General features: G+C 37.2%; 1 protein-coding gene across 4 annotated transcripts in view; it reads left to right on the plus strand.

The window, feature by feature from the left end:
* GRM5 (glutamate metabotropic receptor 5) overlaps positions 1–6,017 on the plus strand; it is a 579,659-nt gene extending 573,642 nt beyond the window's left edge. For all 4 annotated transcript variants that reach the window (XM_030829702.1, XM_030829703.1, XM_012502874.2 and 1 more), the window contains one exon: positions 1,104–6,017. In XM_030829702.1, the coding sequence (XP_030685562.1) occupies positions 1,104–2,010 (907 nt within the window). In that variant the 3' untranslated portion in view covers positions 2,011–6,017. The remainder of the gene's footprint in view (positions 1–1,103) is intronic.
* The last annotated feature ends 9,739 nt before the right edge of the window (positions 6,018–15,756 follow it).

Consider the following 15,756-nt stretch of genomic DNA (forward strand, 5'->3'; position numbering starts at 1 on the left):
GGAGGCCAAGGTTGCAGTGAGCTGAGATGGCGCCACTGCACTTCAGCCTGGGCAACAACAGCAAAACTCCGTCTAAAAAATAAAAAATAAAAAAATATCCTGAGTGTCAGGCCACATTCTCTGACCTTTGTAAAGTTTCTGAAAGAAGGTCTGCAGCTTCAGAAGCTACTGTGTCAGCTTTTAGTGGTAAGGAGAGGTACTAGGGCACTGAGGCTGAGGCACCAATCACATCTTGAGAGTGGCTTTCAGACCCCATGGTGGAAGTGCAAAGGAGAAAGAGAGAGAAAGGCCTTTAAAAAACTTGTCAGTCCCACAATATTCACCAGGATCCTAATTTGAGATCACTCAGCTAAGTGCCATAGGCATTATACAGCACTCTCACTCATTGAACTGTTATTCAAGTATAGAACTCAAAATACATTTGTGAGGTGAATTTCTATGAAGTAAAGAAGTTCTCATTAGAAATGTGTGTTCATTAAATTTTTATTTTCCAGCAGGTAAGGCAGCCTAAGTAACACTATGTTCAAAATCAGGGGTTCAGACAGAAAACCCTAGTTATAGATATACCAACTTCCAGAATAAAGGCGGAACTGGAACCACTGACTACCTCCTGGTAATCCCTGACTCTCTTACCCCTTCCCTCCTCTCTGATGATTGTTGGTGAGTTTGGGTCCTAGTGGTAATGTTTTCCTTCAGAGGCCACTAACTCTAGGAAGCCCCTGTCCTGTACCAGGCACTTCTGCACACAGCCGGGACACTGCAAGCCCTTGCATCTGTGTGCTGCTGCACTCACAGGTGGGCTCAGAACTCCCGCAGAATCCTAATAAACACTCCTTCATCCTGACAAGCATCCCCTTTAACACATTTTCATGATAATGATAAACGGAAGCCCTGATATAGAAAGCAGACTTCAACTCAAAACAAGCAAACGAAAGCCACTTCCAAGGTCTCTTTCCATGATGTCCTTTTGATGCTGTGTTTCCTGAAAGAATTAGAAAAGTCCTCCCCAGTCCGGAGCCCATGAGCAACCACCATTGGGGAAGCGGCATCCAAGCCCCCTGGGCACCTCGCTGAGTCACCTTTCCTCTCCCTTCTCTCCTCAGCTCCAATGGAAAATCCGTCACGTGGGCCCAGAATGAGAAGAGCAGCCGGGGGCAGCACCTGTGGCAGCGCCTGTCCATCCACATCAACAAGAAAGAAAACCCCAACCAAACGGCCGTCATCAAGCCCTTCCCCAAGAGCACGGAGAGCCGTGGCCTGGGCGCTGGCGCAGGCGGGAGCGCAGGGGGCGTGGGGGCCACGGGCGGTGCGGGCTGCGCAGGCGCGGGTCCCGGCGGGCCCGAGTCCCCAGATGCCGGCCCCAAGGCGCTGTACGATGTGGCCGAGGCTGAGGAGCACTTCCCGGCGCCCGCGCGGCCGCGCTCACCGTCACCCATCAGCACGCTGAGCCACCGCGCGGGCTCGGCCAGCCGCACGGACGACGATGTGCCGTCGCTGCACTCGGAGCCGGCGGCGCGTAGCAGCTCCTCGCAGGGCTCCCTCATGGAGCAGATCAGCAGCGTGGTCACCCGCTTCACGGCCAACATCAGCGAGCTCAACTCCATGATGCTGTCCACCGCGGCCCCCAGCCCCGGCGTCGGCGCCCCGCTCTGCTCGTCCTACCTGATCCCCAAAGAGATCCATTTGCCCACGACCATGACGACCTTTGCCGAAATCCAGCCTCTGCCGGCCATCGAGGTCACAGGCGGCGCGCAGCCCGCGGCGGGGGCACAGGCTGCTGGGGACGCGGCCCGGGAGAGCCCCGCGGCCGGGCCCGAGGCTGCGGCCGCCAAGCCAGACCTGGAGGAGTTGGTGGCTCTCACCCCGCCGTCCCCCTTCAGAGACTCGGTGGACTCGGGGAGCACAACCCCCAACTCGCCAGTGTCCGAGTCGGCCCTCTGTATCCCGTCGTCTCCCAAATATGACACTCTTATCATAAGAGATTACACTCAGAGCTCCTCGTCGTTGTGAATGTCCCTGGAAAGCGCGCCGACCTCCGCGTGCGGAGCGGAGCCCCCCGTGTTCACACACACAATGGCAAGCATAGTCGCCTGGTTACGGCCCAGGGGGAAGATGCCAAGGGCACCCCTTAATGGAAACACGAGATCAATAGTGCTATCTCATGACAACCGACGAAGAAACCAACGACAAATCTTTTGGCAGATTTTCTTCTAGTGGCCTTAGAAAACATGGGCTTTTAAGAAACACGGCTGATATCTTTGAGGGCTGACAAGGCATCTCTTCAAACAGTTCCATTCCAAGTGCTTTGCTCTAGAGAAGCAGTGCGTGTGAAACAGCGTAACGGAGGGTGAAGAGCGTAGTTAATAAGCAACTGTAAAAAGTTTTATTTGTTTACCTTAATTCTTTTCCCAGAAGAGTCTTTGATTCACCAAACATGAATGTACATTTTCTAACAAACCCAAAATCTGGGACCAAAACATCAACTTTTTTCTTTCTTTTTTCTTTCTGTTTTTTCTTTCCTGTAAAGACCTTGAAAAGCAGTAACTTGGGTCCAGTATTTACTGAGGCGTTGTGAATGTGTCCCATGCATAACACACTACTGGATAGTGAGTGCTGCGCTAATGTACTACGTAGGGCTTCTACCAGAGATTTTCCTCTCCAATTGGGTTGTGAAATACTCTTCCAAATGCCTGCATCGGGGATTCCACCTACTTATTTCAGATTCACCTCCATTAACCAAGAAAACCAGTGGAAGATTTCTTGACTATTTCACCATGTTGCCAATCAATACTGGAGTAGCAAAAAAATATTTTCTGGAATACTGTTTTGTAATTCCCTCACTGGGGTGCATTGTAGCTGGAAATTCTCTTTATAATAATCATTCTTGAGCTCCAGCCTGGCTATCTCTTTCAAGAAACATGGCCACTCTTTAGGAATGCTGTTCCGTTTGCATCGCCAACTAAAATATTAAAATATGCATTGGGACTTCTTCATTCCTTTATTTTGAGAACCTGATGCACAAAGAGCTCCTTTGTTCTTTTTGAGTCCCACCACTGGAAGAGTGGTCCATAGACCCCATGAAGACATTGTCACGATTTGAGAGACTGCTGTTGAAAGGATTAACACAATCTTAATACACTGAAAATTTTAAACTGTGTCAAGTCAGCTTAGTGGAGATTTAGCTATGCCAGTGAGCAGTGATTTTAACTATTCTTGGCTGCTTGAACAGGGCAGCTATGAACTATGACAAATGTAGATTTTTCAAAGCAATACAAAATACTAAAAAAGAGGAACCTTAATGAATATTAACCACACAGTCTTTCTTAGCCATTCCAAAAAGAGGCAAAGCAATTCTTATTTTCTTTTCTAAAATAATGATTAATATGATTTTGTGCACTTCATACTGTCACTTTTTAAACTGAAGAAAAGAGATTTAGAGTCACAACAGAAACAAGTGGGCTTTGATAGTCTCAAATAGGTAGAATTCATAGTTCAAGACCTGAATCCACTGTCATCTCTTTCTTCCTCCCATTGCAGCTATCCTCAGGTACCAAATGTTTTGATTTTTAAATAAGGATAGTAATAAATGGAGGAGGTGTCCTATAAATTTACAGTTCAGTTGACCCAGCCTTATACTTAAGATAGCCTTATGAAAAATATATGCTGTGAGGCAGAAGTATATTTTGGCAGAGAGAAAAATAAATAAAACTTTTTCTTTTAGCTCAATATCCTTATTTTGGTAAGTACTTTTTTTTATTTCACAACTACTTAAAAGAAAATAAACTGGGAAATAGAAGTCAGTCCATTGGCATAATTTATCATTCTTCACTTTAAAAAATTCAAATAAATATTCTGCTTGAGTTTTCTTTTCTGCTATTTGTTCTTACTTGCAACTTTAAGTCAAACCTCCCAATACAAAACATTAAAAGCTAACAGTAATGTACTAAAGTATTAATTTAAAAGAAAGCGAACCTCCCATGCTAGATTTGAAAATAACATCATCACAGCACCCTGATCCCAAATATTATACCGAGGCTTTTAAAATGTAAGTGAAACCTAGCTAAGTTTCATGGTTTCATTAAAAGCAAATGTCTGCCTCTATCTGAAAAACAAATGGAAATCTTTTGAAGTATTAATACCCTTTGGATCCTCATCAAAAGGATGGCATTCACTTGAGGATTCCTATCTTGACTTCTTAGGTATTAAAAACCTTTCTCTATAAGCTCTACATTTTAAAATGTGTCTCATAAAATCCTTTTGATTTTCATTTTATTCTCGAGTACAATACGTTTTACTCTAGACCAATTGAAGAACATGTTTAAACTTTGTTCATGGTCAAATTCATTTTCTATTTTTTTAGTAACATATCTCTTAAAAAGTACACTACCTTATAAAAACTTCATTAGAAATTAAATTTAATGCAAGTAAATTGCCATCTGATAATTCCACATGCTATCATAATCAACTGTAATAATAAAAATGATTTATCCAATTAGAAGAGAACAAGATATATTTTTCTCTGTGTTTCTATAACTTTTGCCACTCCATTGAATACATTGTATGTTGGACATAAGATTATTAGTAATGCATTCTTGAGATCTTTTATTTTGGAATGATGCTAACTCTGTCTCTTTGCCAATTCTAATACCAGGTTCCAAGTAATAACTCTACAGTACAAAGAGAACTGAATATTCATTCTAGGGCTATAGGATATGAACTTCACAATTCATTTGGGTACATTCTCATTGAATTTCCTTCAAAACAATCTGTTCCTGGTGCCCAGTGATAATTCAGTCGGGACCAGCATGACTAAAAGCAAGGGGATATGCTAAGGCTCAGCAAAGTGACCCTAAAGGAGAGATATGTCCCAGGATGGAAAGACGAAGACGTGGTTTAACCAAGTTATACTGACTAATCTAAGCAGTCCACTCGTCCTTCTATTTTGGGAAAGGAGTGGGAGCAGCCTAAGAAGAACATATCTGGATTGGGAAGAACCGTCTTTCCGGGCTAGGGATGGGGAACAGAAAGGGAGTATGGAAAGAAAAATTGTAAGAGATTTGACTGAAACAAGGAAAAAAAGCAAATCCCCAAATGTGCTAATCCTTGAAAGTAACTATCTTTCCCAAACTACTGCTGTTACCAGCAAGTGATCAGGAAGACTAGGAGCTATTTCTGACTGTAAATGAATTGTATAATGGCTCTGCTGCAGTTCTGTGACTTCCAAGCCAGGAATTAAATGCTCTTTTTAAGAATAACAAAAAACAAAAGCATTTCCTATGCTAGTCTCCCAGTAAAATGTACATGTTTTGGAGACTTCAAAGGTATTATGTGAGTTCACATTTAGCAACAGCTTATTAATAACCCTCAAGCTGTCAGAATCTCTATAGTTACCATTTACAATTTTATACTGTGAAAAAATACAGATCAGTGAAAGCATAAAGATAAGTCAGAATTCACTTTGAAGAGGGTCTGAGGCCTGGGAGAGTCTCTACTGTCTATTGAAGAATGAGGCATGTATAAAATAGTTGGTTGAATTTCACTGATCTTCCCAATGTGAACAAATATACTATGTATATTGTGTGTATTTCTAGAAATCAATGGCAGCTGCTGATGGTGTTGTAATTAGAAATCTATATAGATTATAGATGTTTTAGAAAGACGGTGCCAATCCTAAAAGATTTGTGTGGGCTACAAGTGCTTGTACTTACTTTTTTCTGCACTTATAACTGATTTGGTTTTAAAATTGTGTGCGTGTATCTGTTCTTTCTCTGTTGTGGCAGCTTGTACTATTAAAATAATAGAGAATGTTAAATTATTTTGATGTGAATTGCAAATGATTTTTTTTCATAAAGTTTAACATTTTTATCAGCATTGTTTTGCTTTGTACTTGTATAAATATGTTTTATTTTAGCACTTCAAAATATACTTGCCTGTTTCTCAGTTGTCTAAATCATGTTGTACTTGGTGTTTGTGAAGCCAGTTACTTTTCAAAAAACATTAAAAAAACTATAATATGATTTTAAGATTATTCCCCTCAAATGTTTAGAATGTTGTCTTAATAGTGTTTTCTAAGATGAAAAGAGCCATGATACTAATTAATCTTGAATACTGGATGATCTATACATTTGAGTTATGGGGTTTACAAAGTAAGCAGTGGACTATAGATTTAAATGAAAATATAAACCAACCACAAACCAACCAGAGATTTTGTCCCCAAAGACATCTACAAACAACTGTTACATAAAGAAGTACTTAAAAATATATAGGAAATATGCATTGTTTATGTGTCTAGACATACAAATTATAGAAATAGTTTCGTAATTATATGTGTTGATAGAGGTAACATCACACAGATAAAATAGATTATTTGCCTGTGTATAGATGTGTGTCTACAAACTACGTATTTATATAGACATTTGACTTTTGAGTCCATCTGCGTGTGTGTCTCTGTGTATGTGTTTGTGTGTAGATGTATGTGCATATTACATAATTTTTCCAGAAAACAAAAGTTTTACTTTGACTGATTCTTAAGCAAATATACATTCCCTGGACACAAATTAGTGAAAAACTACAGCAGAATATATGGTAGATGCTTGATGTATGGAAGAGAAAAACAAGGTATATTTAAAAATATATTTGATCTATGCTTCTGACATTGTATTAAATGCATAATGATATATATACATATGTAGATACATAAATTATTATACAAAACGTGTTTGATCTTAACAAAGAAAGCCATTTTATCTGTTTTGTCAGACTCTCCCTTCAGTATCTTTTATTCTAATGTGATATGAATGGTAATATGTTCACATAAAATTGAGGATGAAGTGACATATACAAACCAGGTACAGGAAATTACCTTCTAAAAATCCAAAGAGCCTTATCAGACTCCACCAAATTATGGAAGGCAATTTAAAACCAGTGGATGCGATAGAAATAGCATTGAATTAAAAGCCAGTATCTCTTACCCTGTCACCAACTGACTTTGGATAAATCACTCCGATTTCTCTACAACTTGTTCCTCTTGCTTTACATGCAGAAGTGAGTTACAATAATCTGTGAAGTTTCTTTCATTTCAACATTGCTGATAAATACTCAATAGGTATTATTAGTGGCGATGTGGTATTTAGTATACAGTTAATATTCAGCAGGAAGCTTAAATTTGTTATATCAATGTTATTTGTGGAGCTTAACAAGTTCCTGTCCAACTTAAAGCACATATCCTGGAGGAAACCTATTGAGATTTGAACTCATATGCAACCTTGGAATTGTCTATCAAGGACAACTTAGTAAATTGATATTGAACACCACAGAGAGAATGCTTTTCCTCTGTTATAATTTCTGCTGAATGCTGGCCAAGTTTTTGGTTATGCTGTACATGAATGATCAGTGTTAGAACATAAACAATTTTCAAATATTTACCTTGTATGATAGCTAGGCAGATAGGTAGGTAAGTACATAGATAGGCAGAATTATATTAATGAAATAATCTCCTTAAGCAAAAGCTTAGTATTTACAGTTTCTCTCATGGTATTTTAAAATTCAGAATCGGCCGGGCGCGGTGGCTCACGCTTGTAATCCCAGCACTGTGGGAGGCCGAGGCGGGCGGATCACGAGGTCAGGAGATCGAGACCACGGTGAAACCCCGTCTCCACTAAAAATACAAAAAAAATTAGCCGGGCGTGGTGGCGGGTGCCTATAGTCCCAGCTACTCGGAGAGGCTGAGGCAGGAGAATGGCGTGAACCCAGGAGGCGGAGCTTGCAGTGAGCCGAGATTGCGTCACTGCACTCCAGCCTGGGCGACAGAGCGAGACTCGGCCTCAAAAAAAAATAAAATAAAATAAAATAAAATTCAGAATCAGTTATTATTTCTCACTCTGTATATTACTTTTAGGTTATTATGTTAGTAAATAAGTTCTATGAAGAGAATGTTTAAATTCATCTTCTCCAGCCACTCTTAGAATCCTGAACCAAAAGTTTCCAGGAACACTTAACCTCCACTAGAATAAATATTTTAAATTATTGTTAGACCAGGACAAAGACATTTATTTTTGCCAGGACATAAGTCTCTTTGAGATATGATCTATATACAGGATAGCTATGTGATATACACATCAGACACTTTGGCTTATTTATGTGTAAGCTTGTATTTTTATTCATTGACGTTAAAAATAAAGATTTTCATACTATCAGATTTCTATAATGATAGATGTTATATTATAAATTATACAAATTCTATGTCCGTGAAAACCACATAAAATAATAAATTGTGGCTTTTCTGAACTGCTGAATAGTAATAGATGATTCATAAAAGTTCTTAGAGTCTTAAAAGTTTGAAACATGTAGTAATTCCAAGTTAAATGGCTATCTTCACTTCAGAACTTACCAATTTACAGTATTTTTTGTTTTGTTTTGTTTTTTTGAGACAGAGTCTCGCTCTGTCGCCCAGGCTGGAGTGCAGTTGCGCGACTCGGCTCACTGCAAGCTCCGCCTCCCGGGTTCGCTCCATTCTCCCGCCTCAGCCTCCCAAGAAGCTGGGACTACCAGCGCCCGCCATGATGCCCGGCTAATTTCTTGTATTTTTAGTAGAGACGGGGTTTCACCATTCACAGGATGGTCTCCATCTCCTGACCTTATGATCCGCCCGCCTTGGCCTCCCAAAGTGCTGGGATTACAGGCGTGAGCCACCGTGCCCGGCCCAATTTATAGTATTCTAATATCCATTAACTTTGCTAATGAAGCTGTCTCCTCAGAGTTTCATGAAAATTATTTTGGAAATGCTATGATATAAAAGTTATAATTTATACACACTTTTTCTTTTAGTTTTCAAAATTCATTGCCATTTCCATGATGATCTCCTTAGGCCTTTAGAGAAGTAAACACAGATTGATAGAGTTACAACATTGTCTTCAGGAGCCCTTTTGCTGAACCATTGGAAGTCTTGCTCAATTTTATTATTCGTTCTCTTCCCATTTTTTGATTTCTTAGACCTCTGTCAGCACATTTACTTTACTTTCACGGGTCAAGCTGAGGGATTTCTTTTACAATTTATGTTCTTTCATTTTGGTTCAAAACGTTTTGAACCAAATGAAATTAAGTTTCCTTAACTTCAACAGCCTCAGATGAAGCAGTATGTTGTGAGATACAGCATTAATAGATGTTGCCTAACCAGTGAAATGTATTCCAAAAGCAGTAGAAGTCTATCAGGTATTATCCAGAAGCTATTTTTAGAAACTCTTTCTAATTTAAAAACATAAGAGCAAAAATACATGAACACGTCTATAACACATACCACATAAATGCATTTCTACTCTTGCATATTTAAGATAAGACTTTAGCCCTTTACTTCCCTATGTGTGTGGTACTCTCTATCATATTTTCTGAAGAGCTTAAATCCCATCATTAGCCCTAGTAATTCATCTTACTTTTCAAAGAGGCATGAAACAATCTAAATGCATACAGAGAAAAAAAGATCTTGTTTTGGGAAGACAAGTACCCACTCTAATAACCCGAGACAACTTAGCACCAAAATTAGGAGAACATCCTAGCCAGTTCTATCCAGTCAGTATGAAAGAAGCTGGTGGAAATGCTTTCTTATTCTTTGTATGGCTATAATAAAAAGCACCAAAGTTGGCCGGGTGACTCATCCTTGTAATCCCAGCACTTTGGGAGGCCAAGGCAGGCAGATTACTTGAGCCCAGAAATTCAAGTTCAGCCTCGGCCACATGGTGAAACCCTGCCTCTACAAAAAATACAAAACTTAGCTGAGCCGAGATCATGAAACTCTGTCTCAAACAACAACAACAACAATAACAACAAAAATTGAAAGAATGAAAGAAAAAGAAAGACAAGCTCAAAAGTCAATTCCTGCCGGGCGCGGTGGCTCACGCCTGTAATCCCAGCACTTTGGGAGGCTGAGGAGGGCAGATCACGAGGTCACGAGATTGAGACCATCCTGGCTAACATGGTGAAACCCCGTCTCTACTAAAAATACAAAAAATTAGCCGGGCGAGGTGGCGGGTGCCTGTAGTCCCAGCTACGTGGGAGGCTGAGGCAGGAGAATGGCGTGAACCCCGGGGGGCGGAGTCTGCAGTGAGCTGAGATCGCGCCACTGCACTCCAGCCTGGGTGAAAGAGCGAGACTCGGCCGGGCACGGTGGTTCAAGCCTGTAATCCCAGCACTTTGGGAGGCCTAGGCGGGCGGATCACGAGGTCAGGAGATCGACACCATCCTGGCTAACACGATGAAACCCCGTCTCTACTAAAAATACAAAAAAAAATTAGCCTGGCGTGGTGGCGGGTGCCTGTAGTCCCAGCTACTCGGGAGGCTGAGGCAGGAGAATGGCGTGAACCCGGGAGGCGGAGCTTGCAGTGAGCCGAGACCGCGCCACTGCACTACAGCCTGGGGGACAGAGAAAGAATCCGTCTCAAAAAAAAAAGAAAAAAAAAAAAAAAAAAAAAAAAAAAAAAGAAAGAGCGAGACTCCTTCTCAAAAAAAAAACTAAACAACAACCAAAAAACCAGTCAATTCCTAAAGAATAAGACTAACATACAACCATTTCTGATTGACAAAGCACAGGTCAGGAGCACAAGAAAAATGTGAATGATGACCACAGGGCCAACAAACAGACTTAAATGCCCAAATAAATTAAAGAAAGTTAAGAAGCACTCAGAAAAAGAATAATGCAACCATGTCCTTAAGTGATGGTATTTGCTGAACCAGCACCATCAGTTAACCAGTTCTGATATATACAAAGCATTTAAAGGAGCAAATGATAAACAAAGGCAGGTGTAAGAATATTAATGTCCAATAAGAAATAATTGAAAATAAAAGCCATTAAAAGGATTAAAAGAAATATTTAAAATTGATAAAAATCTACACAGAAGATAGAACAGTGATAAACCTATATGTGCTTAAAAATAGGGCTTCAAAACCTATAAAACAAAGATTATTGGAAACACAAGAGGAAAAAAAAATCCACAATCACAATGACTCGCTTTAATATATTTAACTTGCAAATACATCAAGAAGCCAAAAGAAAAAAAAAATCTATGTAATTAAGTAACACAAATAGCAAGAATAATCAAACACATCTACTTAGAGGTTTGTTCCTATTAACAGAGGACAGACATTCTCTTTTACATCATTAAAACATTCAGAAATATTAACCTTGGATTAAACCAGGAAGATAATTTTAACAAATTCCAGGAAACAAAAATTAAACAGGCCACATTCACTGACTAAAAGATAAGAAATCTTAAATTTAAAACAAAAGTTATCCAAAAGAAATATGTTCACTTACAATCTCTCTTTTAAGATAGCTTTCCGGAATGAAGAGAAAAACTTAACTAAAATCACATCCTGTTTATAAATGAACATTGGTGACAGTTCTGTATATTAAAATCTGTAAAACAGTCAAAGAGTACTCAAAAAATGTTTTATCATAAATGTATATGTTTTCAAGAAGACTGAAAACAATCAACTGAAGATGTTGTAAAATAAATAAAAATCAAATACAATACAAATAATTAATATTGAACAAATCAAAGTAATACAAGCAAACATTTTAAAAATTAAAACTAACTATTAAAACCAAAGTCATTGACTGGATAAAGAAAATGTGGCTGTATACAACATGGAATACTATGCAGCCATAAAAAAGGATGAGTTCATGTCCTTTGCAGGGACAGGAATGACACTGGAAACCATCATTCTCAGCAAACTATCACAAGAACAGAAAACTAAACACCACATGTTCTCACTCATAAGTGGAAGTTGAATAATGAGATCACATTGACAGAGGGAGGGAAACATCACACACCAGGGCCTGTCAGGAGGTGGGGGACTAGAAGAGGGATAGCATTAGGAGAAATACCTAATGTAGATGACGGGTTGATGGATACAGCAAACCACCATGGCCCATGTATACCTATGTAACAAACCTGCACGTTCTGCACATGTACCCCAGAACTTAAAGTATAATAAAAAAGAAAAAAAAAGATTAGACCCAAGTAACCATGATAGCTCTCCTTCCCTTTTGATGGAAATAAAAATTAGGGCAAACAATTTCGGTCTTCTCAAATAAACATTATAAAAACTAAAACAAAATGGAATAGTGTCCAAACACAATTAAGGTTCAGTAATAATAATTCAGTGTGAGAAAAATTATTGATGTTATCTATCACATGAAAATACACAAGCACCTCAATAGATTTGGAAGGGAAAAAATAAATTTGATACAATTAAAAAAAAAGTCATCTATTTGAAAAGACCCACATGTGAACATTCATCAAACCTAATTGAGTAAAAGAAAGCACAAATTATAAACATAAAATTAGTAATAAAAAATACATACATAGAAATATAGACATATCAAATTTCTAAGCAGAAGTTTATGCTAATACATTTGAAAATATAGGTAAAATGAATATTATTCTAAAAAAATATAATTACCAAACTGAAATAAAAGTAAAAAAAACCCTAGACCATAATGATAGAATATTGTAAAAGAGAATTTTAAAATATCTTACTCTAAAAAGTATAAGCCTAAATGTTTTACAGGTAAATTACACCATAACATATAAATATAGAAGATGAAAAAATATGGAAATATTTATAGCTTATTCATGAGGCTTTCATAACTTTGGTACACAAATCAGACAAATATGGAAATAAAAGGAAATTATAGTCAAATCTCATTTAATCAAATTTCATTTGATCAAATATCAAATATATATAATTATTTTTTAAAATACTAAGTATTTATATAACACTATAAAACCTAATAAACTATTAAATACTTTATAAAGGAGTATATTTTGCCCTTAGATTGAAAGTTTTATTCAAAACTAGAAAAATCTATTAATATGGTTTACTCCATTAACATATTAAAAAGAAAATGTAATATATAATACAAAAACATTTGATAAAATCCAACACTAATTTCTGACTAAAACAAAATAAATTAGCAACTAAAACTAAAAGAAAACTTTCTGAAGGTAGAAAAAAAACAGACACCTATAGAAAATATAATACTAATAACAAAATATTAGAAGAATTCCCATTAAATCAGGTGTAAAAGAAGTATGTCATATATGCACAATTTCTAAAGTGAATATGTAAGCTCTGTCCAAAACAGGTCATTTCTGAGAGTTGAATAAAGTGTTAGTGATATTTGGAGAATGGCTTTACCTGGGAAAACTGCTTATATCTGGACTCTTTTGAACAAACTAGGACATAAGCCCACTTTAACTTATTACTATTCAATAAGTATTTAACCTTTTAGATAAAACTCTATGAAGTGCCTAGCATAGCACGGAACATACAGTATGTTTTTTGAATGCTAGCTGCTTTAGTAGTAATACTACTAGTGGTAGTAGTAGTAGTGGTAATAGTAGCAGTGTTAGATGTTTAGATCTAACTAATAAAATATTTAAAATATAAAACATAAAACATGAGTGGCGATATTCCCACGCAAAATTAGTTATTGCTGCTTATATTCTTGTGTGTATATATATATCTTTCCCTAACAATTGAAACACAAATAAAAATACTAATCACTCATTTTGTTGCAACAAATATCAGAAATAAATATAAGAAATGAGTTGATATAGCCATTTATAACCAGATTAGATTAAATGAAAAAGTAAATGAAATTGTTTCTGCTTAGTAAGTAATGAAAATACATAAAGAATACTCAATTACAAAAAAAAATGGGAGATGTTGTGGCAAAGGCCTGGTGTTCGAATCAAAATACTTAAAACTGGAGAGAGAGAAAAAAGAAACTTTAGAAGAATATAAACTACATTATATATGACTTTGGTGAAGAGACTTCTTCAGTTCTGGAGCCCCCTTCATTCAGGTAAGCTCCCTTCTGTCCACCTTTTTTCTTTTATAGGTTGAAACAACTGTCACAGTTAGATCAGTGTTACCAAAAATTTCAGTTATTCTAAAACCTTAACGCCATTAAGGCAGTATAAACATACATTTTAACTTCTCTTTTTTTTTTTTTATTGTGGTAAGAACATTTAATATGAGATCTACCCTTGTAAACATTTTTAACTACACAATACATTATTGTTAACTATAGACACAATGTTTTACAGCAGATCTTTACAATTTACTCAACTGCATAAATGAAACTTTGTACCCTTTGATTAGCAGCTCCTCCTTTCCCCCTAACCCTTGTTCCTGGCAACCACTATTCTACTCTTTTAGCCTATGAGTTTGACTGTCTTAGATACCTCATATAAGTAGAATCATGCAGCATTCATCCTTCCATGACTGGCTTATTTCACTCAACATAATTTCTTCCAGGTTCATCCATGTTGTCACATATGAAAGATTTCTTTTTTTAATAGTATTATTGCCGTATATTACAATAATAATCCATTGTATGTATATACTTTATTCATACACTGACGGGCATTTAGGTTGTTTCCACATCCTAGCTATTGTGAATATATATATATATATTTAGATAACTATATTTAGATAACCAAACCAGTGGTTTGGTTATTTTATATATACTCCTCAATTTATATAATTAAATATAATATACTTCTGATTTGGTTATATTTGTATAACCAAACCAGTGGTTTGGTGGAAATGAAGTACAGAGATCTTATAAGATCTATATATCCACATGTAGAGATATATATAGATATATAATATATATCTATATTTATATAAGATATATAATATATCTATATTTATATAAATATAGATATATTATATATCTTATATAAATATATATTTATATAAATATATAATATATCTATATTTATATAAATATAGATATATTATATATTATATCAAAAATAAATTTTTAAGCTTAAAGTTACTTCTTAATCATTACTACCTAAAAATTATGACCTTTTTAATCCTAAGGGATGTTATGAGATTGCATATCTCTATGAAAGGGGTTCACTAATCAAAGACTGAATACTACTTTTTTATACTATCCTTATAGTTAATTTTAGCTTAAAAATCACTGAACTTTATAATAGAAATGGAAGCTTTAAACTATATCTACCTGAGCAATAATTTTTCACAAGTGAAAAATGGACATTCCATGTTGTAGTTGAGATAAGCTTGATCAATAAATAAATACCTCAATCCTAGCTCTGGCTCAAAGGCAAAGTACAGAGCCAGTTTCACTAATACTCTTACCACAAACTACCCCATTAAACTTGGGGACTCAACATCACTCTTAAGCAAGCTATTCGTTGGCATAACACTCTCCAACCTTTTCCTTCTTGAAAAGTATGCAGCTGGTAAGCAGAAGACCTGGGATTCAAAACTATCTCAGACTCCAAGATTCATCAATCATTCTAGCACATCTTACATCATGAGACATAAATAAGATGCTTCCCTCCAAAACAGCCCACATCTGAGTCCCACGCCTCATTCTACAGCCAGGAAAGAGATAGGACCTTAGGGAGAAGAGCAGGCATAAGTGTTCTGGTGTTCACGGGGCATAGAGCAGGACAAAGTGGTGGTATTTCATCCGGCAGAACACAGAGCACTTTGCCCTGGGGCATGCCATCACCTGAAGGTAAGGAGCCATTGCAACAACTAAGAGGAACCCAACTAGTTGTTGAGGGTTATCTGGGAAGTTTTCTAGAGAAGATGATGCTAGAGGTAGGATTGGGGGACTACTACCCACAGGATATTCTGGACAGTGGAAACAGCATGTACAAAGACATGAGTGTAAAATGCAACTATCTGTAATAAACAACCACTGGTTTGGTG

The sequence above is a fragment of the Nomascus leucogenys genome, chromosome 15, assembly GCF_006542625.1.
Source record: "Nomascus leucogenys isolate Asia chromosome 15, Asia_NLE_v1, whole genome shotgun sequence".
Classification (NCBI taxonomy): domain Eukaryota; kingdom Metazoa; phylum Chordata; class Mammalia; order Primates; family Hylobatidae; genus Nomascus; species Nomascus leucogenys.